This window comes from Saccharomyces kudriavzevii, assembly GCF_947243775.1.
Source record: "Saccharomyces kudriavzevii IFO 1802 strain IFO1802 genome assembly, chromosome: 15".
NCBI classification, from domain to species: domain Eukaryota; kingdom Fungi; phylum Ascomycota; class Saccharomycetes; order Saccharomycetales; family Saccharomycetaceae; genus Saccharomyces; species Saccharomyces kudriavzevii.
The window spans coordinates 26,082-50,410 of record NC_079286.1 but is presented as its reverse complement, the minus strand read 5'-3'; the positions used below and the strand labels follow the sequence as shown (position 1 = coordinate 50,410).

Here is a 24,329-nt window from a genome sequence, read left to right as displayed (position 1 = left end):
TATATATAATCATAATATAATATATGTACATTCTACTAGTTAGGGTGCATGTATAACTCATCAAATTAAAAGAGAAAGTAAAAACAACAACAACAACAACTAGAAGATAAGGGTGATTATCCTTACAGTTGGCATTCTGTAGTACTGCAGAGTGCCGCTTTGTATGTCATGAAACTTGCTTGTGTCTATCAGATCGAAGGGCCTATATATTACAATATTATAAAAAGAAAAAACAACTGTATGATACATAAAGGAGAAAGCTTGTCTAGGCGTAGACTGCTTTTACAGCATTTTCAAAGGCATTCATCCCTTCTTCGATAAGCTCATCTTCGATGGTTAAGGCCGGAACAAACCTAACCGTACTCTTACCAGCAGTAATGATCAATAGTCCCAATTCTCTAGCCTTTTTGATGACTTCGGTAGGTGGCTCGACAAATTCAGCACCAAGCATCAAACCTTTACCTCTGATAGTCTTTATTTGTTTTGGGTATTTGGCCTGGATTTCGCGTAAGCGCTTCTGTAAAATTTCACCTTTCTTAAGGACTTGTTTCAAAAAGGCCTCATCTGCAATAGTGTCCAAGACGTAGTTACTTACAGAGCAGGCCAATGGATTTCCACCATAGGTGGTACCGTGATCACCGACTCTTAGGGCGTTGTTGACCTTATCATTGACAATGGTGGCAGCAATGGGGAAACCATTGCCCAGTGCCTTCGCAGATGTAAAAATATCTGGATGTGCCTCCTTTGGCAAGTAGGAGTGGGCCCATAGCTTACCTGAACGGCCCAAACCACATTGAATTTCATCATGAATGACTATGACATCATTTTTTTGGCATATTTCCTTCAATGCGGTTAGCTTTTCAACTTCTACGGGAAAAACACCCCCTTCTCCTTGTATTGGCTCAACGATTAAACCTGCAATCTCATCCTTTCTGGCGGAGATATAATTCTGTAATTTTGTCATTTCATCATGCAAATTCAAGAATGACACATTAGGCATTAGATCACCGAAAGGTGTCCTATATTTACTATTCCAAGTGACAGATAAAGCGCCTATAGTACGCCCATGGAAGGAATTTTCAAACGCAACTATTCCCTGCTTGCGAGGATTTTTCATTATACCGTGCTTCTTGGCAAATTTCAAAGCTGCTTCATTTGCCTCCGCACCTGAATTACACAAAAATACTTTTGAAGCATCATGTTGACCACCAAACTGCCTGGTCTTTTCAACAATTTTCTCACTCAAATCCAAACACTCTTTGGTGAAGTAAAGATTGGAAGAATGGACTAAAGTGTTTGCCTGGCGGTGCAAGATCTCAGCCACTTTAGGATTTGCATGGCCCAATGCGGTAACGGCAATACCTGCCGTGAAATCGATGTATTCCTTACCGTTCAGGTCGTCATATAGCTTGGCATTTTTGCCTCTACTGATACATAGGTCTTCAGGTCTGGAATAAGTAGTGACTTGAAATGCCTTCTCTTCCAAAATACTAGTAAACCTTCTAGAAGATGTACTGGATAAATATCTTTTGAACATGGTTGATGATGATCTAAATCTATCTGGATGAAAAAACTCAGAGTTCGCAGTCACTTGCACTTAAGAGTCAAATTGTTTGGACGTTGAATAACTTTCTTTAACACGCTTTTAAATAGAGCGAAAAAAGCAGTTTTCCGTTGAAAAAAACTTGCGGATGACGCATCATGAACCTTAAGTGACTCACATAGCGAGCTGGCGGCCATTCGAGCCCTAGCGGAGGCATCATTTAGTCTTTGGTATAAGCTTAAGACCCACGTTAGTTACTGACCCAAACCCATAGCAGGTGGCACCACCTCCGATGATGTGAATGGTCCCTTCCACAGTTGAAACCAAATTAAAACCAGCAAGCATCAATGAGTGATCCTGCCATATGCTTTGTGTGATAGGAATGGACGTTAGCGTCTCATTGTGCAGGTCAAGGTTGATTATGGAGTTAGTTTGGTCAAACAGTCTTGAAGGGCTTGTTCCTCCGACTATCAAGAGCTGTCCTGGAGAAATGTATTTAATCTGAGAGCCATAGCGTTGAAAAAATGGGTGCCGGATTTCTTTGACAACCTTGATCGGTTCCATGGTATTCTCTGGATCATATTCAAATACAATCACCTTATCCGAGACGGTTGTCTGATCCTTGAATCCACCACCCAGTATAACACCTTGATTCAAAACAGAATCAAACGCCAGCCCCGCTGATACTAGCGACTTCTGAAAGAGTTCGTTCTTTGGTGTAATATCTTGGAAAGTTTTCTTGGCAGCATTGTATAATAACATAGAAGGCCCCTCTGTAACCCCACCGAGGATCAAAACGTTGTCATCTGATAAGTTGCATGCGCTATGCCTGAATCTTGTATGTGGCAAGCTCTGAATCATTGACCATTCCCTCTTCTTTGTATCAAATATCCAGTTATCAGAAAGGCCCTGGTGGGGCGCCTTTCTGCCACCAATGAGTAGGAGCTGTTCATTGCCGTACAGGGCTGTCAAAGTGTGACACATTCTTGCTACAGGGAGCTCACTGCTGCCTACGTCAATGCTTTGCACATCCATTTTATCATGAGATATACTCAAGTGCAGTAATTCGTTGACTCTGTATGGGTTGCTACCGCCCATATAAAACACATCATTTCCACAAACGGCAGCATCCCCGAATTTTCTATTAATGGCGCACTCGCATTCTTGAAGCAGATAATCTTCATTTACAGCTAACTCACTCTCAGAAAGCGGTCTGTCGAACATGAATCCTCGAGCAAATAGGAATCTTTTATTGTTCGTAGCATGGCATAAGACGTAATGATGGCAAAACAAGTGAAACTCCTCCAGTTCATCAAAAGGCTCTACTTTTAGAAGTTCCTTTTTAGTCGTCTCGTCTGCACTCTCCCACAGCTGGAACATATCGCCCACGTTAACGTGAGAGAAACCTAACTCATTGAATCTTTGAACCTGTGAGCCAATGGTGTTATAGCTCAGTACAGATTGTAGTGGAGAGTCATTCTTCTTAAAGTGCGCTAGCATTTGCTTGGAAAATGGTTCGAAGGGTCCTTTTGGAATTAACTGCTCAAGAATAATAAAGTGGCTATTTTCCATCCTAGAACATGCACTAATGATACTATCCGAACGCTGTGGTTTCATATAAGCCAGTGAAACTTCTGCAATAAATACTTTAACGACGTTTGGATCGTACAATTGACATTCGTTCAATAATCCGCTAAACATTTCAGAATCGTTCAAGTTACATGGCCTGACGAGATAGTTAGGCGTCGTCAAAACATCGGCATTACTTGTATCAACATAACCGTTATCTTCAGTGAGACCAATGATCCTCGAAAGTTCAGGTATAGTCTTGATCAACTCGATTTTGATTTTCAATAAATCGGAGTAATCAATATCAATAAAGGAAACACGGTCGTGATACTGCTGACTTTGGACATTGTCAGTGTCTAACAGTTGAAACGGCAATGGATCGTACCCACACCCAAGGTTGATAACAATTATCTTTTCATTTTGCGGTGTTTGTTCTATGATGGAGTTTAGCCTCGATCTAATGGCAAATAGCCTCAGCCAGTAGCCTCTATTGATACAGGGAGATCTCTTGATTTTTTTGGGAACAAAGAACTTGAAGTATTCCAACAGCTCTTTGTTTTTGTTCATTTGAAAGTTACTAGCTGAGCTTAATTTCGGTAAATATAATAGTTCCACCGATCTTTTGGACGCAATTGAGGAATTATTTGTACCTTGAATAGCCAGATCAGCGTATTTTTTACGTCTTTCTTGTTTGACATCCTTACTCTTCTTCTTTCCAGCGGCCAGATTCTTCATTGCGTTAGATGTATGTGCTGTATCTGCTCGAGCTACTTGTCTATATACTAGGATGAGATGACTTCAAAACTTTTTTTTGCATCGCTTTCCGCAAGACACTGAAAAAGATATGGGCTAATAGTAATAATGATATTGATATATGTATATATTAAGGAATATATGACTATCTACTCTTCGTTGACGTTGAGCACTTCTTCGAATTGTTTCTTTGCTATATCTTTGAACGTTGCCGTGTCATTTTTTTCACAACATTCTTTTATGGTTCTATAGCAAGCCAAAGTATTAGAAACTTCCTTGCATTTGACCCAGATTTTCCCATTGAGGCCAATAGCAACTTCGAACTTGGTGTGCGCGGCCAACACTTTTAATAAGGGGAAGTCATTGTTGAAAAGCAACTGGCGTGCGAAATTCAAATTCACATCTATAATCGTACCATCCTCCAATTGCCCGAACCCGGCATCGCGACCTGTGGTCGAGTCAAAGCATTCAATTTCGGCCTCTAGCTCCTTTTCTGCAGTACAAACTCTGGCATACACCAGATCACCCACTTGTAAAGTCGGCCTGTTTTTCTTCGAGGCGTTAGGGAAAGCCATATACGATAAGGAAACGCTGGGGGAGAAATCCTGTAGCGAAACCTTATAACTGTCTGAAAACGTACCCGAAATCGTGCCGATCACAAAATCGTTCACAGATGGGACGTATCTTTTACTGAAGTAGTCTATATATGCAGCCTGGACACCACCTTTGCCCTTAGTGGAAACATGCAAAATACCTGTATTGACGGGTCGTACTTCTTGACTAATGGGATCACAGTATATGCCAGGGCCCAGTTTGATGGGTACAGTAGGATCTACAGGCAGTTTATCGCCGGGAAATACGAAGCTAGACATCTGGAGTGTTTTTGGCTGGCCTGCCTTCTCGAGATGAGCCACTGTAGCACCTATTAAACAGTACCAGTTCTAGTATATTTGTCAAAACTGAAAAATTTCACGGACCGCAGCCGGGTTACACAACTGCCTCACTAATGGTCCAAGAGTTCTTTATTAAGATAGGTAGATGTAAGCTTTCGAACAACGCTGTCGAAACTTCCAGGACCCTGCAACGTGACGCTTCAACCGTGTGAGGTTTTGAACAACCGCACAGGGCAGTTTCGTGTAGCATAATGGCTTATTAAGCAAACGAAAAAATTTTCGGAGGATCCCGTCTCTTTTTTCCCCATTAATAAGGGAAAAGTAGTTTATATAAAGGACAGCTATTGAAAAGCGTTGACATTGGGAGAACGGAGAATACGTAGGCATCCGACAGTTCAGCACAACGCAGCATGGCAGTTAAAGGATTAGGCAAACCAGATCAAGTTTATGACGGTTCCAAAATTAGAGTCGGGATCATTCACGCCCGTTGGAACCGTGTCATTATCGACGCCCTTGTGAAAGGTGCCATTGAAAGAATGGTTTCCCTCGGTGTCGATGAAAAGAACATAATAATCGAAACGGTTCCTGGGTCCTACGAATTGCCTTGGGGTACCAAGAGGTTTGTTGACAGACAAGCAAAGTTAGGGGAGCCATTGGACGTTGTTATCCCCATTGGTGTGCTTATCAAAGGGAGCACTATGCACTTTGAATACATTTCAGATTCCACTACACATGCATTGATGAACCTGCAAGAAAAGGTCGACATGCCCATCATATTCGGCCTTTTGACTTGTATGACCGAAGAACAGGCGCTGGCCAGAGCCGGTATCGACGACACGCACTCCATGCACAACCACGGTGAGGATTGGGGCGCTGCCGCCGTCGAAATGGCTGTTAAGTTTGGTAAAAATGCCTTTTGAGAAATTATTGAGAAGCCGTATATAGATGTATGTATATCCTCTATAAAAGAACTCCATTTTTCGATTGTTTCCTCTTACGATGCTTCAATGCATCTTTCATTTTGCGTCTCATGTCACGGGTCCAACTACCTCTATTGGCCCAAAACTCTTCATCCCAATTCGATAGTATCGTTTCTTTTCCACTAGCCCTTACTTTACTCACTTGTGTTTGCCCTATCAAGAATGGCGATTGCAAATGAGGAAAAAATAAGAAATTTTTCGTATCCTTATCTTTCGTCGCTTGTGTTACAGGGAACACGACGTCTAAGCGGTTTGGTCTGCTTGCTTCTTCCTCCTGCTGACCGACATCAATGCCTTTCGTACGATCAATGTCATTATCCGAATCTTCAATCAATTTGAATTGTGACACAGTTTCCACCTCGCTGGGATTAAATAAACTTCTCAATGTCTCGGTGTTGCTTATTGTGCCTTGACCAGGTTCCCCGGTGAAAGTCGGAATAAACTCATGATCCTCTTCCTGACCCTCGTCGAGCTCTTTTTTCTTCTCAGAGGCTTCTTGCAGTATGCCATTCTCTCGTTCCGACACGTCCACCTCTGGAACGTCTGCTAGTTCAACATCCTCCTCCTCCTCCTCTGGGGCGTTTTCTTCCTCTAGGGCATTTTCTTCCTCTGGGGCATTTTCTTCCTCTCCTCCAACTTGCGAGATGGGTTCAACGTCGGAGTCATATAACGGCACTGGCTTATCGAAGTCAAAGTCCTTTAATAGGCCGCTTAGAATAACATTATTTTTCTCCTTCTCTTCTTCTGACATATTCTCATCGCTGTCCGCATTTTCCTTCCCACTAGTTTCATTTTGTGATATGGTTAACTGCTTCGACCCACTCTTGAACCGGATAGTTTTGGCGGCATGACTATAATCCAGTCTATCTACGATATGGTCATACCCGTTCTTCCAGAAATTATTCGTAAATTTGTACACTAAATCGTTCAACTCTTTATTCCTCTCATATCCCCATAATTTGGTCTTGTAACATTTATAAACTTTTAAAGATCCATCGACATTTATCCTGAACGTGATGTTTCTCAGCTGGCCTTTTTTTCTTGGTGCCTTCCTCATTCTACCGGCAATAACCTCCTTATGGTCTTTCCAACTTTTCGCCACGTTCTCCATTTTCTTATAATGTTCCCAATCCTTCTTTTTCATCTTGATACTTTGCACTATATCTTCCTCGAGGTCCTTCGTATGTTGTAGGGCCCAGGTAGTTTCCCAACTTGGCTTCGCTTCATCAACCTTCAAAACGTTTCCTTTGAACTTAACATTGTTGAAACTTTTTTTCAATTTGTTGAATGCTGCTTCGTCATTGAATTTCACATCAATGAATGCAAAATGATCATGTTTTTCAAACTGAGCTTCTTGGCAATCACCAAATTTGCCAAACCGATCTAGCAATTCTGAATAACACTGGTCCGCGTCATGGAAAATATTTCCGACAAAAACTCTCTTCTGAATCACACTACTCATCACGTATAGTTCACTTATCACTAACCTGAGACACGCTTTAAAGAGACACAGGCACTATCAAAGCTTTGTTAATATATAACAGTATTCAAAGCTCATCGCTATATTTTTGAAAATTTTTCCTTTATGAATTATTTGTTACCCGTAGTTTTACTCTTTTCCTTGAATGAAAAAATTCAGTTTTGAAGAAAAGGATAATAGCGTTATAGAAGATTATTATAGTGGGTGCTACAAGGTGTCTTTCACTCGCTGCTTCTGTACAAAGTTCCAAAAGGATTGGCCCACTAGTGTTGGAAGAAAGAGACAACATGGAGAACACAATTAAGGTCGAAGGGTATCCGTCAATGGAATGGCCCACTTCCTTAGATATCCCATTAAAGGCCTCGGAAGAATTGGTCGGTATCGACCTAGAAACTGACTTACCGGATGATCCCACAGATTTGAAGACTCTATTAGTCGAGGAAAGCTCTGAAAAGGAACATTGGCTAACCATTGCTCTTGCTTACTGCAATCACGGGAAAACCAACGAAGGTATAAAACTGATTGAAATGGCTTTAAATGTTTTCCAAAACTCTGAAAGGGCTTCACTACACACTTTTTTGACCTGGGCACATTTAAATCTGGCAAAGGGACACTCGCTTAGTATGGAAACCAAAGAGCAGGAACTTACACAAGCTGAATTGAATTTAAAGGATGCTATTGGATTTGACCCCACATGGATCGGAAACATGTTGGCTACAGTCGAGTTGTATTACCAGCGTGGGCATTACGACAAAGCTCTGGAAACCTCTGACCTTTTTGTCAAGAGTATTCATGCCGAAGATCATAGGTCGGGAAGGCAATCTAAACCCAATTGTTTGTTTTTACTTCTAAGAGCGAAATTATTATACCAAAAGAAGAACTATATGGCCAGTTTGAAAATCTTTCAAGAATTACTAGTTATCAACCCTGTTTTGCAACCAGATCCCCGTATCGGTATCGGTTTATGCTTTTGGCAGTTAAAGGATCCTAAAATGGCTATCAAATCGTGGCAGAGGGCTCTCCAAATAAATTCAAAGAACACAAGCGCCTCAATACTAGTATTGCTAGGTGAATTTCATGACTCTTTGATTGACTCTTCTAATGATGACACTTTTAAGGAAGCTTTTGGAAAGGCATTGATTGACTTAAACACTGTTTTCTCTGAAAACCAAAATCATCCTGTTTTATTGACATTGTTACAAACTTACTACTATTTTAAAGGCGATTATCAGACTGTTTTGAATATTTACCATCACAAAATTATTAAAATGAGTCCCTTAATAGCCAAGACTGTCCTATCGGAATCTTCCTTCTGGTGTGGTAGGGCACATTATGCATTAGGCGATTATCGTAAATCTTTCATTATGTTTCAAGAAAGTTTAAAGAAAAATGAGGATAATTTATTGGCGAAACTAGGGCTGGGTCAAACTCAAATAAAAAATAACTTACTAGAGGAGAGTATCATTACTTTTGAGAATCTTTACAAGACAAACGAAAGTTTACAAGAACTAAATTATATCCTGGGCATGCTTTATGCGGGCAAGGCCTTAGATGGCAAGATGATCAAAAACCTTCCCGCGAAGGAATTGAGTAACCTAAATGAAAAGGCTTTGAAGTATTTAGAGAGGTACCTCAAATTGGCGCTTGCCATGAAGAATCAACTAATCATATCCAGAGCTTATCTTGTGATTTCTCAACTTTACGAATCTCAAAATCAGTATAAAACCTCATTGGATTATCTTTCCAAAGCCCTGGAAGAAATGGAGTTCATCAATCAAAATGAAATTCCCTTGGATATACTAAACAATTTGGCTTGTTACCATTTCATTAACGGTGATTTGACCAAGGCTGATGACTTCTTCAAGCAAGCCAAGGCAAAAGTTAGCGGAACGGATGAAAGTGTCAATGTTACACTTGAATACAATATTGCCAGAACTAATGAAAAAAATGATCCGGAAAAATCTGAATGTATATATTCCCAAATCACATCTTCACATCCAGCGTATATTGCGGCAAGAATAAGAAATCTATACCTAAAGTTTGCTCAATCAAAGATTGAAGACTCAGCTATGAGTGTACAAATGGATGACCTGTTAGAAGTGAACAAGTCAGATCTAGAGATCCGTTCATTTTATGGTTGGTATTTGAAGAATAGTAAAGAAAGGAAAAACAACGAGAAGAGCACAACGCATAACAAGGAAACTTTGGTGAAATATAGCTCCCATGATGCTTACGCACTGATTTCCCTCGCTAATCTATACGTGACTATTGCAAGGGATGGAAAAAAGTCCAGAAATCCTAAGGAACAAGAAAAATCAAAGCATTCTTATTTGAAAGCTATCCAGCTATACCAAAAGGTTTTACAAGTTGATCCGTACAATATTTTCGCTGCTCAAGGTGTTGCAATCATTTTCGCAGAAAGTAAAAGATTGGGACCCGCTCTGGAAATTTTGAGGAAGGTAAGAGACTCTTTGGACAATGAAGATGTTCAATTAAACCTTGCCCATTGTTATTTGGAAATGCGCGAATTTGGAAAAGCCATTGAAAATTATGAATTGGCTTTGAAGAAGTTCGACAATGAAACTATGAGACCGCATATTCTGAATTTATTGGGTAGAGCTTGGTACGCACGCGGTATGAAGGAAAGATCAGTGAGTTTTTTTCAAAAGGCTTTAGAAAATGCTAAAACTGCCTTGGAACTTTTTGTTAAGCAATCTACTAAAAACAAGTTCATCCACAGTGTGAAATTCAATATAGCTTTGTTGCAATTCCAAATTGCAGAAACATTAAGAAGATCGAATCCTAAGTTCAGAACCGTTCAACAAATCAAGGATTCGTTGGAGGGCCTGGAAGAAGGTCTATCACTATTCAAAGACTTGAATGACTTGAAAGATTTCAACATGATCCCCAAAGAAGAGTTAGAACAACGTATCCAATTGGGTGAAACCACCATGAAAAGTGCACTAGAACGTTCCTTGAATGAGCAAGAAGAATATGAGAAAGAACAAAGCGCGAAAATCGATGAAGCACGTAAAACTCTGGAAGAAAACGAAGTAAAGGAACAGGAAAGGATAAAACAAGAGGAGGAAACCAAGCGTTTGAAATTAGAAAAACAAGCGGAAGAGTATAAGAGACTTCAAGATGAGGCACAAAAATTGATCCAGGAGCGTGAAGCCATGGCCATAAGCGACCATAATGTGAAGGACGATTCAGATCTCTCTGACAATGATAATGAGTATGACGAAGAAAAATCAAAACAGAAAAGAAAGAGATCCACCAAGGCGAAAAATGATGGTGGACCCAAGAGAAGGAAAACTACTAAAAAGGTTGTCTCTGATAGCGACGAAGATGAAGACGATGTGGTGAAAAAACCTTCGCACAATAAGGGCAAAAAATCCCAACTATCAAATGAATTTATCGAAGATAGCGATGAAGACGAAGCACAGATGAGTGGTTCCGAAAGCAATAAAAACGGTGGCAACGAGGAGGACAATAATAATAACGATCATGATGATGATGGCGACGGCGAATTGTTCTGAGAGGAAGGAGAAAGCGGAGGGAAGACTTTGAAAAGCGTGATATAGATTATTATTGCCTTTTTTATATTATTATTATATATATATATAGTGTATTTCTAAACAAAGAATGTGTTATTTCTGAAACACCCACCTCTTTGTGTCCTTATATGATTCGTGTGACTTCTTATATATATCCTTTTCCATCTCGTCCAGTTTCAATAAGAACGTACTCGTTGCAATATTAGTGTTCGCCGTACTCTTTCCAGCTGAATCTGCATTGATATCGACCGCCAAACTACTTGCATGGTGATTGAGTTCCTGCGCCCGTTGTAAAAGTAATTCACTAACCACATTGGCCAGCTCCTTCTCACTAAACAGTGTTATCCATTTTATGGCCAAGCTGAAGAAATGCGAATTTATAGAATGCAAGTCCAGAGCAACCGGGTCCGTCTTTATGGCGTTCATAACTTTGTTAGAAAACATGTCGGGAGGCAAAAGCTCCACAAAGGGTACGGGGTCTTCGTCCACCAGGGCTTCGTCACCACCTACAATCGCCAAGATCCTTGCTAACCACAGCGGTAGATTTAGTTTAGTGTTTTTGGTTATGGGCCGTCCTGGGTTGTTCTCCAGATATCCGAGGCCCGGAATGTCATACTGAAACTTGCAAGGGAAGTCTGTCCCATCTGCCAGCACATCATCGATATCATAGTACCCCATTTCACCTTTGCTTTGCTTCTTTTCCAGCACATCCAATGCTAATAATGCTTGCACCAATTCCATCGCGATTTTTCATTACGCGTCGGCATTTATTTCGGAAGACCCGAAGGCGATGGATATATCATCTACCATTATAAAAGGGAAATGACTCCAACAACCGAAATAGCGTTCTACCCGTAGTGAAATAAGTCAAAAAGCTCACAAAACAATATAAATCAATATGGTTTGCGATACAGTGGTATATCATCCCTCAGTGACGAGATTTGTCAAATTTCTGGATGGTTCGGCTGGTAGAGAAAAGATTCTAAGATTGTTACAATACTTAGCCAGATTTTTGGCAGTGCAGAACTCTTCTGTATTGGCCAGACAATTACAGGCTCAATTCACCACAGTGAGAAAGTTCCTGAGGTTCTTGAAACCTTTGAACCATCTACAAGCCGCCGCTAAGTTTTACGATAACAAATTGGCCAGCGACAACGTTATCAGAGTATGCAACATCCTGAAAAATATTTTCTTTGCTGCGTATCTGTCATTAGATCAAGTCAATCTTTTGAGAATTTTAAAGGTGATTCCCGTCACCATCCTTACCGGTAAGAAAGTGCCACGTTGGTCCAACTGGTGTTGGTTGTTCGGTCTTTTGAGTGGTCTAGCTATGGACCTCCGCAAGATTCAAACATCCCATGCACAAATTGCTGCCTTTGTAAACGCAAAGCCACAAGGTCAAGGGGAAGAAAAGGAAGATCACAAGAAAGTATTGGGGAAGGCTTACCAGGACAGATATGCCGCTTTAAGAAGATTATTCTGGGACGCAGCAGACTCGTTCATCGTTCTCAACAACCTGGGATATCTGTCCAGCAACGAGGAGTACGTTGCATTATCCGGTGTTGTGACTTCTATTTTTGGTATGCAAGACATGTGGAAAGCTACTTAGTTTTCCTTACGATATCTCTGTTTTATTATTTCCTGTTTTTTTTGGCTCTATTCCTTTTCAACCTTAATCTGTTTCTTTATGTATAAGACCCAATATTCTATCTCTATACCAATTTTAACTTCAATGTGATGATATTCTGTGCTATCTAGTTTCATGTAAAGTACTACTATATATTATTGAGATTGCTATTTACACAGATTCTTGAGATTACCCCGCTGGCGATATTTGGTGAATATCAATCATGAAGAAGTATCAAGATGATCAAACAGTGCAGAGAAAGGAATGAAGGAAGTAATCCTCAGGAGAATCAGGAAAATTCATAAACGGTAGATTCGCCCTCATATCCTTTAATTATGAGTGCCAATAGCCCGACAGGAAACGACCCTCATGTATTCGGTATTCCTGTAAATGCAACTCCATCCAGTATGGGTTCACCCGGTAGCCCGGTTAATGTACCACCTCCTATGAATGCCGCTGCCGCAGCAACTGTAAACCATTCCGTTATGAGAGCTAATGGTAACAATAACGTCGGTGAAGGGACAAGAACTTTAACCAGGGAACAAATACAGCAATTGCAACAAAGACAAAGACTATTACTACAACAAAGGCTACTCGAACAACAGAGAAAACAGCAAGCATTACAAAACTATGAGGCTCAGTTCTACCAAATGCTCATGACTTTGAACAAAAGGCCGAAAAGGCTCTATAATTTTGTGGAAGATGCAGATTCAATCCTGAAAAAATATGAACAATATCTACACAGTTTCGAATTTCACATTTATGAAAATAACTATAAAATTTGTGCTCCTGCAAATAGCAGGTTACAACAGCAGCAAAAACAACCCGAATTGACGAGTGATGGTCTAATTTTAACCAAGAATAATGAAACTTTGAAAGAATTTCTAGAGTACGTCGCCAGAGGTAGAATCCCTGATGCTATTATGGAAGTTTTGAGGGATTGTAATATTCAATTCTATGAGGGAAATCTTATTTTGCAAGTTTACGACCATACGAATACAGTGGATGTCACCCCTAAGGAAAACAAGCCCAATACTAATACATCTACCTCCTCACCTTCCAATAACAGTAACGCACAGGATAACTCCAAGATTCAACAACCTTCTGAACCTAATAGTGGTGTAACAAATACAACCGCCAATATGATTAACAAGAAAACCTCTTTCAAACGACCTAGGGTATACCGGACATTATTGAAACCTAATGATTTAACTACCTATTATGACATGATGTCCTATGCAGATAATGCCCGGTTTTCCGATAGTATTTATCAACAGTTTGAATCTGAAATATTGACGCTAACCAAGAGAAATTTATCACTAAGTGTGCCGCTAAATCCGTATGAGCACCGAGATATGTTGGAAGAAAGGGCCTTCATTGAGCCTCATTTAGACGAGGGAAAAAAGTGTTTTGTTCACAAACACCGTGTTGAGTCCACGAGAGAAGGTACAAAGGGTGTTGTGGGGCACATTGATGAACATGAAGAATTTCCACAACATAGCTCGAATTACGAGCAATTAATGCTGATCATGAACGAACGTACAACGACAATAACAAACTCCACGTTTGCCGTGTCATTGACCAAAAATGCAATGGAGATTGCAACCTCTAATTCTAATGGAGTACGTGGCATTTCGTCCTCAACTTCCAATTCTGCTTCGAATACAAGGAATAACAGTCTGGCTAACGGTAATCAAGTGGCACTGGCGGCGGCAGCTGCTGCTGCTGCAGTGGGGTCCTCTATGGGCAATGACAATAATCAATTTAGCAGACTGAAATTTATTGAACAATGGAGAATAAATAAAGAGAAAAGAAAGCAGCAAGCATTAAGCGCGAACATCAATCCAACACCTTTCAATGCCAGAATATCAATGACGGCACCATTGACTCCCCAACAGCAGCTATTACAAAGACAACAACAAGCGTTGGAACAGCAGCAAAATGGTGGAGCCAATAAAAGAAGTAACAACAATGTTACCGGCAGTAATAGTAATACTAATAATAATAATAATGGTAATAATTCAGATAAACCGAAGGCCAAACGACCCAGGAAAAATGCAAAGAAGAGTGAGAGCGGTACACCAGCGCCTAAAAAGAAAAGGGTGACCAAAAAGAAACAAAGCGCAACTGGCACGCCCTCCTCCACCACAATTTCATAACTTACTCAATAAGGTTATCATTTCCAGGATATATATAATATATCTATATACATATATCTATATTGTATTAAAGTACATCATTATAAAATTTTTCATCTTTTGGGAAGTCAGTATCGCTCAGGCAAAAGAATCCTTTGGCTCATTTTCTAAAAGGTATTTGATTAGTTCATAGATGTTTTGTCTATCGTTAACTGTATGAATCCATATACCATAGACCTCATGCTTCAAGTTCTTGATAATAACCAGTTCATCCTTCACTTCTACCCCCATGCACTCCAGTGGGTTCTTTGCATCTTCTTGGGCATCGAACACTTTCCTCTTATTGACAACACTATTAGGGACTATACCCATTGAAAAAATATCGGGGTTGATTCTGTTCAATATGATTAATCCGTAGTTGTATATGTCCTTTCCGCTCAAAGTCTTCCCACAGTTATCGGCTAACGAATCGTTGTTTTTATTACCATTTCCATTTCCACTGCTGGTGCTGCTATTATTATTGTTACTGATGCTTGTTTGAATGTTATTACTACCATTTTGTGAATCAAACATGTCCATCTCTTGGGATGAAACGGAGAGAAGATTCGTATTTTGTGAAACGTCTCTTAAATATATGGCCAAAACACCTTGATATTCTAGTTTATTCCATTCATCCTTCTTGAAGTCCCATTTGTACAATGAGGCATGTGGGGTATGGAAAAGTAGTTGCTTTATTTTTGGATCGTACCTCCCAATGACGTTGAAGTTCAAAGCCTTCCGGTAAAATTCCAATTGTGTGGCAGAGTTCTCTGCTGCCGTAGCTGTTGTCTCAGTCATTGTAGATAACTTCTTGTATCCGTATGTACTCTAAGAAAGTATGTATAAAGGTTCTCGACTATTTTTTACTGTTTTTTCTTCATTCTTTCTTCTTTTCCCAGCTTTCTCGCCGCTCTCGCATTGATGTTGATTCACAAAGGGAAAGAAGGCGGTTTACTAGATAATAAATGATCGTAATTTGAACAAACGTCTATGTATAGTCTATTTATCTCTATTTTAAGCTTATAATCTGCCCTCAAATTTTAAAATTTGTGATGCGGTATCGTCAATAGTCTCTTTCAAGTTCCTGAACTTGAATCCTAACAATTTTTTGCTTTTCGTATTATCGAGAGTGGCACCAAGAGCGTTATGAGTGGCGCCAGTACCTGGTTTGCCGACTGGAATCTTGCCTTTTAGGACGGGGAAATCCTTATTTAGTACATCTAGAATGTCCTGCATAGTAAACCTGGCTTCTGATATGATCAGTCTTTGACCAATCGTTTCATTCTTTTGGAATGCCACCAAATGAGCCTTTGCAACATCACGAACGTCGATATAGCCACCAAACATTTCCGGTATTTTTTCCTCCGGCGATAAATGCATCAAATTATTGACGAACTCACAGGATGTATTTAAGTGTTTCTTGACGTCTTCCTCGAACATTTGCGGACCAAAGACATACACCGGGTTAATGGCAGTTAGTTGGAACTTCACAGAGTCTCTATTCTCTTTCAAAAAATCCCAAGCAGCTTTTTCGGCAAACTTCTTGGAGGCACAATAAGCATTGATGGCATCGATTTGGCAATTCTCCCACGTTGCTGGATTCCAAGACTCTTCGTTGAATGTTACGGACTTGTCGCTTTCTTTTTCTATTTCGAACACGGCTGCAAACGAAGAGGTCAAGACGACACGTTCTACAGTATTAGCAGCATATTTTTTAATAGAGTCAAGGATTCCTTTGACTCCATTCAGCGCAGGAATTAGCAAATCCCGTTCGTAGTCGGAAATATCGAGACAGAAGGGAGATGCTGTGTGTATGACTATCCTTATGTTATCGCCGTGCTTTTGAAAAACGTGATCGAATGCATCTAGTTTAGAAATGTCCGGAACAATTTCCATGGAAAGATTTGGATTATTTCCGAAGGCCCCCATTAAGCCATCAGCCTTCTCTTGGCTTCTAGCGGAACCAATGACCTTATAGTCCTCTTCTAACAGAAGACCGACAATGTGTTGGGCAATGAACCCGTTTGCACCTGAGATGAAGACAGACATATCTGCTGCTCTAAAACTTTACTGCTTTTTGATACGCATTACGTTTTGTTAGGGACAATGTACTCTACCCTATATATAGTTGAGATGTTAATGATCTTTTTTCAATGTCGGACTTTCCTTTTTTTTCCGAGAAGGAAAATTACTCTCTTCGAGAAATCTTCGTACCATATAAGTGTCGCTGTTATAACGATTACCTTAATTACGTAATGAATTCAGTGATATCTTCGAGCAATAAATAGAAGAATAGGGAGCTTTTCAAAGGAGAACGCACGCTACGGTATCTGCACCGGTTATTATTGCAATAATCGGTTACCGTTTATTTCAATGCTTGAATGAACGTTTTCCATACGCCATGGTTAATATCAGAAGCTTATTTCATACTCCACGATCATAATCCGTAAAATTTACTCGAATGTATCGGACAAATTTTTTGAGCCGATCACTTGCAGCTGAAAGTGATGATTTTCTTGATTACATATCTCACATGGTTAAGGTAAGAAGTTTTCCCTTTGCATTTGACAAAAAATAATCCGAACGTTTGAGGTGAATCTAGAAGGCCCATGTTAGTGGAAGGACAAGGCCCAGAATGTGGGGATGCGTGTAGAGCCAGATATGGTTCTTGAGGTAGGTGCAAGTAAGCAGGGAACGATGGAAAGATCTCATGCACTGTGATATGAAATTTTGTGGTAAAGCCTAGGATTGACACTGATAGTTATGATTTGGCCCCGAATACCCCCACTAAAAGACTCTCCGGAAACTTTGGCTACATTCCGTCTTTACTATTCTTTTCTATTCATTTCAAGCGCCTAATTCTGGATCGGAAGAGCCGGTATGGATTGTCTGTTGCACTATCATTTTCATCTATAACTGCTTTTAATATACTCTCGAGCTGGTGAAAATTTTGAATGAAAAACAGGCCCCATGTAGTCCTGCAGAGAAGCGCCAGTGGCCGGTTTGAGAAAAGACTTGAGTACAGTAGAAGGACATCCTCATTAACCATAGCAAGAAATATACAGGCTTTTAGTGAGGTATATGAGTGATTTAACACCTTTGCAGGATCTCGTTCGTTGACAATTGCTAGATTAAGTTGTCGCTATGCAGTTTTCACAAACTTGCCGCGGAATTTCCGATTGCCTGCGCTAAGCTACTGAAGTCTGGACCAATTATAACCTGGCTCGAAAAGGATAAGCCCTTTGAACTCGTTAGTGAATTTTTCGAACGTTGAGACAGACTCATTGTGATTCCGATCGAAATCAGCACCATTTCGTTTCTCAGACTGACTGCCAGCAGGTTCTCGTAGCTTGAGGAAGAGCTTTGATATGTCTGGTGCCGCATTAGTGGAATATTTTAAGTCCCAACCACAAAATTTCCCGCTAAAAAACAACAGTCGCCGGCCACAAGAGTGCGCATTTCGTACTCGATCCATTATATATATTCTCTTTATGTCTTGCTATTCAATTCAGTGTGATATTTCCAAGCCCGTCTTAGGCAATATGCATCCTGTCTTTGCAGGAGGGGTAAACACCCGCAACAGAGCAAACTACTAACATCTCTTTCCATGTCGCCACAAGGCCCATCAATAAGAATCTTCTCAACCTCATTTTGACCTTGGTAGGGTGTTTTGGCACAGCTTCTTTTGGCTTTGATTAACATTGTCATTTCACTGGGAACCAAATCCAGCAAAAGGTCCGTAAAATGGATGGGGAGCAAAGCATGTATAAATGACGGCCAGCAGTACAAAAAAAGCACCCACAGATGCCGGAATACCAAACGCAGAAAAACTACTACAGCGATTGTGTAGCACGTTCACCGGACTGTTTTTGATGTGCCTGACGTGTAGCTGGCTCTGACTTTTTTATTTTCAGTTTGGCATATCGATCGGAATGGGCGTCAGCAATACAGCGAACACTTCTTCCGGACTAAAACTCCCATTTCAACTATTTTTCATTGGTTCATCGAGCCAAATCCAAGAGATATCTAAAAACACCACTCTGTTCCAAAGAAATCTTGATCATGTGCGATGGTCGAATGGCTTATATGACTATATAAAATGAAAAGCATGATAAAAATTGTGTTGTGAGGTTCTAGAAAATGTATTTGCCCAAATGATTGCGTATCAATGCTCATATATACATCTAGCTTGGGTAAGAAGTAAACGCGCTATGCTTTTCTGCGGATACTATAATTCGATTTCCAATGAGGGCTCTGCTTTTGAATTCAATAAATACTCCAACTAAGGTAAATTGACGTCCCAAAGTGGGGGTCTTCTTAGTAGTTTCCGCAACTTTGCATACCCAGCTACTGTTGCAGTAAGAAATCCGCTGAAGGCGAAAGGGGGCGTGCCATAGTTAGAGGTGTAGTATGCATATTTCGGATTTGTTTTCCATTTTCAGAGTCCCTGGATAAGAACATCCTCCGCTTTTGCATTTCCGTAAGGAGTATTTAAAAAATAAGGACCATATAGTACCGAAATATGATAATTTATATTTCGAACACAACGCATGTGTCCTTAAGGGGAATGAATGGCTTGAAAAGTTAAGTATTGGCAGAATAATTAATTGTATACCTTAACGTTTAGATCTTCGATTTTTAGCTATTGAAAGCACATATGACAGAGCCTCGCCACCACCCACTCCAAAATGGGTATCCTTCTTCTGGGCAGTCAACACCATCTACCTATTCTAAGTATAAGAAATTTGTCTTGCCACTAGTAGGTTTATTAGCCCTGGGGTTAGCTTATACCAGTCGCTCTGCTGATTCTGTCCCAAGTTCTGTTTTCGAAGTTCCCGTTTCCCCACAATGTAAAAAAGCTGAAACATATCGTCCGTCGTTCAATAAGTCTGTCAACTTGATTCTAAACGATAAGCAATTCAAGATAGACTCGATAAAGAAGCTGTCTGGCGCTATTCAGATTCCTACTGAAATCAACGACACCAACCCGCTTCCAGACGATGATCTAGAGTACTATGCAGAGTTTTTTAAGCTTCACAAGTATTTTGAAGAAACTTTCCCCCTTGTTCATGCTCACCTGAAGGTCGAGAAAGTTAACAAAATAGGGTTGATATATACATGGGAGGGCACTGATCCGAGTTTGAAACCAATACTCTTCATGGCACATCAAGACGTGGTCCCAGTCAATAGAGAAATATGGGATTCTTGGGAGTATCCACCATTTTCGGGTCATTACGACCCAGAGACCGATTACGTTTGGGGTCGCGGGTCCAATGATTGTAAGAATCTACTGCTTGCTGAATTAGAGGGTATAGAACAACTGCTTGCCGATGGTTACTCGACCAAAAGAACTGTTATCTTGTCTCTGGGGTTTGATGAGGAGTCGAGCGGTTTGATGGGAGCTAGTACTTTGGCACCGTTCCTCTTGGAGAGATACGGCCCGGATAGTATGTTTTCCATTATTGACGAAGGAGCTGGGCTCTTACGGCTCGACAAAAATCTATACATTGCGGCAGCCGTGAATGCCGAGAAGGGATATGTTGATGCTAAAATTGCTGTTCATGGCCATGGTGGCCATTCGTCAGTACAGCCGGACCATACTACAATTGGCGTTGCATCAGAACTCATCTTTTTGATGGAAAATCACCCGTTTGAATTCAATTTCTCAGTTGACAACCCTGTCTATAACGTGTTGCAATGTGCCGCTGAACACTCCAGCTTTTTCCCACCCCATGTCAGAGACGCAATTTTAAGGTCGCCTGTTGATGAAAACCAAAGAAGAGTTTTAACAGAGTTTGCTGGGTCTCACCCTGACATCCGTGATTTGATAAGGACAACTAGGGCCATCGATGTTATTAACGGTGGTGTCAAGGCTAACGCATTGCCTGGTTTGACTAGTTTTATTGTTAATCATAGGGTGGGTATTCATTCATCCGTTAACGAGACTGTAGAGAATGATTTGTATTGGGCCACAGTTATTGCCAAAAAGCATGGCTATGGCTTGACTTTCCAGGATGAAGTCATCATTCCGGAGACGAAACTAGGTTATATTTCTTTAGCGTGCGAAAAAATGCTAGAACCTGCTCCAATATCGCCAACTTCGGGACATGTCTGGGATATTTTTGCGGGTACTGTTCAAAACTTGTTTCAAAACGAAATTCTGGCCGAACAAAAAGATGCCGAGGTTTACGTCACGGGTGGCTTGTTTTCTGGAAACACCGATACCAAGTATTACTGGGATTTAAGCAGGAACATTTATAGGTTCGTTGCGGGTATTTTCCCATTCGATCAATTGAGAACAATCCACTCTGTTAATGAACATATTTCAGCTTCTTCGCACGTGTCAGCCGTTGCATTCGTATATGAATATATTGTTAATGTCAATGAATATGGTCACGATTAAAGAGGGAAACTCATTTGAGCCGTATTACATTTTTTTCTTCATATAAAGTATATATATATACCTATCCCGAACTTGTCCTTTTGGAACAATTTACTATTTGTAAAAAAACTCTTACATTCAACTGTAGAGGAAGGAATAAAACTGAATTTTTTTGACGTTGTTGAAATCCTCGCATTCAAATTAGGTGAGCAAGTTAATTAAGAAAATCCTATACTTTTTATAATGAACTGTTCGAGTTCCTTCATTATATATTACGAAAGAAGATGACCAGCATAGTACACTTCACGCCAAGCCGAAACACTGTTGGTTTATTGAAGGTCCAAAGTCTTTTCTATGATTTCGAATACACCATGTGCACGTTCTGGAGTACTGCCAGCAACGAGTTAGACACAGTTCCTTGCTTCACCTAGTTTGAATTTGAGTGATGAAGATTTCCTATGGAGGCCATCCGAAAAATATTTATTTAAGCTTTCTTGCCGCCCGTTCCTGGACTTAAAATTATTGCTTCCGACATTCAGCTCAGCCGCATCAAAGCTATCACTTTTTTGATGAGACGCAAATCAATTCACATGGTTTTTCGTTGATAATATGTGAGTCCCAATCGGATTCAACGAATATACCTGCGAATATATTGAATGAGAAAAGGTCATTCAAAAAGGTCCGTTAAGCTTTAAGAAGAATTACTACCAGCGCTTGGACAGATACTTATTTCCGCGGAAATTGCACTATCATACTAAAGGCAGTGTCTGACACCTCATTATTAGGCAAAAATAGTATGCACATTTAAGTTAAAGGGCACTTTTTTTAAAAAATTTTAATCATGAAAAGATAACTATCGCCAAAGTCTTTGATACATCTAAATAATGGTTTCTTTGCAGGTAGAGAATAAAACAAATTTCTTTTTAAAAAAATAGAACGAACAAATATGTACGATATAGAAGGGGAAATTCTATTTAGATAACAACGTAACTATTACAAGTCACCTAGGCAACCACCTGGAATAACAGAGGCACTATAAACATCTGCTAGGTAGTACAAGTAATTGTCAGTATTTTTAACAGCAAAGGTGGCATTGTTTTGAGCGTAGTCAACAACTTCTTCAAGTGTTTCTGCATATTCACCGATGAATCCATCCATACTCATAGTAGGAACGTGCAAGTAGCGATGTAGCATATCAATACCAGCGTAATGTTTTGGACCAACATCAACAATAGTACCCTCGAAACAAATATTTGATAGTGGCTTTCTAGAATTGTAGAAGTAATCACAAATAACAGTCTCGGCTGGAGCAGATTCACGGTGATGGCCAGCGTAATAGTTTGGATTAGCTGCACACAAACCATCAACATCATCACATCTCATAAGCATGCCACCTTTAGATGCTTCCATCAATTGATCAAAAACACCCATTACAGTGAAGACACTACCGTTACCAAACCATCTTTTGTAATAAACGTCATCGACACCGTAATTCAACAGTCTGCTTTTACCATAAGCTGTAATTTCAGCAGTATCCTTTAAAGCTGCATTCAACATCCTAGCATTAGTTTCATTACACGTTTGATAAATGGCGGGAAAGGTGGCATGACTCCAACCTAAAACCTCTTGGGAAAGAGAAGATTCTAACTCAACAGTCGAATTGGTGTCATAAGTTACTGGAGCACTAAGTGCTAGAGAAGCAACAGTTGCAAAAACCATGAATTTTCTAGAAGTGAATGTCATAATGTGTATACTTGTTTATATGTCTTACCTCTTGGCTTAAAATACTTAGTATCAATTCATAGTCAATTTTTTCAATGGACGGATGAGGCATGGTCTTCCCTTTTATATATTTTAAAACGTGATTTATTTCAACGACGAGACCTAAACTACCAGAATGTGATCGTTTCGAAAGCAAGTGCGGCGTCCACAGATCTTCCTGTGAAGGGCTTAAGTTACAGAAAGGAACGGCGCTTCCATATAAGAAAAATTGGTTCAAACGATCTCGAAGGTAAAACTATAATTTCTTTTTTCCAACAGGCTTACATTTCTGTAAGTAAGTATCTTTCATATTTTTCACCTGTACAACTTCAAGGACCCTTAAGGTTAGAGACCCTAAAGGTTGAAACTAAAAACCTTGAAGAAGTTATTTCCGCCACATCCTTATGGGCGGATTTCGGCTGATATAGCGCGCATTGGGTTTTTAACTTTTAACCAAGTCGAGGAATAATGCCATATTGCCAAAAAAAGAAGCGCCAGACAGGGTGCATTTTGAATAAAGAAATACCCAAAATGGCACAATTCTGGTATTTAATGGCATTTTACTAGCTGCAAACATTATCTGCTGCTCGATGCTGAAACATTCTTTTGAGCTTATCAAAGCAGCTCAATTTTTTTGGATCTTCTGATGTAAAGAAATTGTGATGGCACAAATATTGAGCCACGATCAAAGTCATCGAGCCGTACAATTTTCTTTGACGGCCCCGTCGATAACTTGTTTAGCTCGTCAAAATTTTTGTTTAGGGCACTCTTTATTGAGATAGGTGATCCTCATTAGCAAATTGAACGCAAGCGTTACGATTTCGTAGAAACGAAAGAAGGTCCTATCTAAAACTCTCGTCATTTAAAGCCAATTCTAGTACGAACAGAAAATGCCAGGACTACAAGAAAGTCTACTATTACGTGCTATTGCTCGCTTGGGGCATCAAAAATTGTTAAGGGATAATAAAAGGTCAAGCTGCAAGCTATTCTCGTAGATAGTGCAATGTGGCGCATTTTTCTTTCGTACATACCATACCATCGCAATGATAGTGGGGTCAAACAATCTAATAGGCATATAGGAAACTACAATCTTATGCTTTTTTCAAAGTAAGCACCAAGTACGAAAACAATCGCTTCGATGTCGGATTATGTGGCTACGTTTAGGTAGTCAACTGCATTAATTGCTACGCCATCTTTCACCACTTGCCCGGAGCCCTGGAAGCAAGGCTTTAAAAAATATGGCAAGAATATATATAAGGACCAGTCATTCATTTGATTTTAGAGCAAAATGCTGGTTTCCTAGGCCTGTGACTTACTGTACTGAAAAGCGGTAGCGAACAGATAGCTGGTAGAACGAAAAATAAATAGTAATTGATGTTCCGGCCGGCCGCTGAATTCGTACAAGTGCTTTCAACAACTGGGTCTCGCAACGGCTTCAGGATGCTTGTTAGTTGTATATGTGATCTGATCTGACTTTTTGAGATGCTAGCGAAAAAGCGTGAAGTAACATCAATATTTTTACAACATCGACTCCTCCTCTCCAGGTCGTATTATAGAAATTTTTTTATAATTCAGATAGAATCACACGTTTTCTTTTGAATAACAGA

At 40.0% G+C, this 24,329-nt stretch overlaps 13 protein-coding genes across 13 annotated transcripts; 5 read left to right on the top strand and 8 right to left on the bottom strand.

Moving 5' to 3' along the window:
* Window positions 1–265: 265 nt before the first annotated feature.
* Window positions 266–1,537, bottom strand: ARG8 (acetylornithine transaminase; the record flags this gene model as incomplete). The annotated part of the gene is made up of 1 exon (XM_056231034.1): window positions 266–1,537. One exon carries the CDS (start codon window positions 1,535–1,537, stop codon window positions 266–268), a length of 1,272 nt encoding a protein of 423 aa, XP_056084894.1.
* A 222-nt stretch (window positions 1,538–1,759) lies between these two features.
* PPM2 (tRNA methyltransferase PPM2) lies at window positions 1,760–3,847 on the bottom strand (the record flags this gene model as incomplete). Its single annotated transcript, XM_056231033.1, has 1 exon — window positions 1,760–3,847. One exon carries the CDS (start codon window positions 3,845–3,847, stop codon window positions 1,760–1,762), a length of 2,088 nt encoding a protein of 695 aa, XP_056084893.1.
* A 167-nt stretch (window positions 3,848–4,014) lies between these two features.
* On the bottom strand, window positions 4,015–4,737 carry RRP40 (exosome non-catalytic core subunit RRP40; the record flags this gene model as incomplete). Its single annotated transcript, XM_056231032.1, has 1 exon — window positions 4,015–4,737. The coding sequence occupies one exon, from the start codon at window positions 4,735–4,737 to the stop codon at window positions 4,015–4,017; it is 723 nt and encodes a 240-aa protein (XP_056084892.1).
* Window positions 4,738–5,168: 431 nt separating this feature from the next.
* On the top strand, window positions 5,169–5,678 carry RIB4 (lumazine synthase RIB4; the record flags this gene model as incomplete). The annotated part of the gene is made up of 1 exon (XM_056231031.1): window positions 5,169–5,678. The coding sequence occupies one exon, from the start codon at window positions 5,169–5,171 to the stop codon at window positions 5,676–5,678; it is 510 nt and encodes a 169-aa protein (XP_056084891.1).
* Window positions 5,679–5,718: 40 nt separating this feature from the next.
* Window positions 5,719–7,200, bottom strand: NOP8 (Nop8p; the record flags this gene model as incomplete). The annotated part of the gene is made up of 1 exon (XM_056231030.1): window positions 5,719–7,200. One exon carries the CDS (start codon window positions 7,198–7,200, stop codon window positions 5,719–5,721), a length of 1,482 nt encoding a protein of 493 aa, XP_056084890.1.
* A 305-nt stretch (window positions 7,201–7,505) lies between these two features.
* On the top strand, window positions 7,506–10,757 carry CTR9 (Ctr9p; the record flags this gene model as incomplete). The annotated part of the gene is made up of 1 exon (XM_056231029.1): window positions 7,506–10,757. The coding sequence occupies one exon, from the start codon at window positions 7,506–7,508 to the stop codon at window positions 10,755–10,757; it is 3,252 nt and encodes a 1,083-aa protein (XP_056084889.1).
* Window positions 10,758–10,868: 111 nt separating this feature from the next.
* Window positions 10,869–11,453, bottom strand: PSF3 (DNA replication protein PSF3; the record flags this gene model as incomplete). Its single annotated transcript, XM_056231028.1, has 1 exon — window positions 10,869–11,453. One exon carries the CDS (start codon window positions 11,451–11,453, stop codon window positions 10,869–10,871), a length of 585 nt encoding a protein of 194 aa, XP_056084888.1.
* A 220-nt stretch (window positions 11,454–11,673) lies between these two features.
* Window positions 11,674–12,384, top strand: PEX11 (Pex11p; the record flags this gene model as incomplete). Its single annotated transcript, XM_056231027.1, has 1 exon — window positions 11,674–12,384. The coding sequence occupies one exon, from the start codon at window positions 11,674–11,676 to the stop codon at window positions 12,382–12,384; it is 711 nt and encodes a 236-aa protein (XP_056084887.1).
* Window positions 12,385–12,737: 353 nt separating this feature from the next.
* Window positions 12,738–14,561, top strand: SPT20 (Spt20p; the record flags this gene model as incomplete). Its single annotated transcript, XM_056231026.1, has 1 exon — window positions 12,738–14,561. The coding sequence occupies one exon, from the start codon at window positions 12,738–12,740 to the stop codon at window positions 14,559–14,561; it is 1,824 nt and encodes a 607-aa protein (XP_056084886.1).
* A 117-nt stretch (window positions 14,562–14,678) lies between these two features.
* DCP1 (Dcp1p) lies at window positions 14,679–15,377 on the bottom strand (the record flags this gene model as incomplete). The annotated part of the gene is made up of 1 exon (XM_056231024.1): window positions 14,679–15,377. One exon carries the CDS (start codon window positions 15,375–15,377, stop codon window positions 14,679–14,681), a length of 699 nt encoding a protein of 232 aa, XP_056084885.1.
* A 222-nt stretch (window positions 15,378–15,599) lies between these two features.
* GRE2 (methylglyoxal reductase (NADPH-dependent) GRE2) lies at window positions 15,600–16,628 on the bottom strand (the record flags this gene model as incomplete). Its single annotated transcript, XM_056231023.1, has 1 exon — window positions 15,600–16,628. One exon carries the CDS (start codon window positions 16,626–16,628, stop codon window positions 15,600–15,602), a length of 1,029 nt encoding a protein of 342 aa, XP_056084884.1.
* Window positions 16,629–19,236: 2,608 nt separating this feature from the next.
* On the top strand, window positions 19,237–20,982 carry SKDI15G0100 (M20 family metallopeptidase; the record flags this gene model as incomplete). The annotated part of the gene is made up of 1 exon (XM_056231022.1): window positions 19,237–20,982. One exon carries the CDS (start codon window positions 19,237–19,239, stop codon window positions 20,980–20,982), a length of 1,746 nt encoding a protein of 581 aa, XP_056084883.1.
* A 972-nt stretch (window positions 20,983–21,954) lies between these two features.
* Window positions 21,955–22,704, bottom strand: ZPS1 (Zps1p; the record flags this gene model as incomplete). Its single annotated transcript, XM_056231021.1, has 1 exon — window positions 21,955–22,704. One exon carries the CDS (start codon window positions 22,702–22,704, stop codon window positions 21,955–21,957), a length of 750 nt encoding a protein of 249 aa, XP_056084882.1.
* Window positions 22,705–24,329: the final 1,625 nt, after the last annotated feature.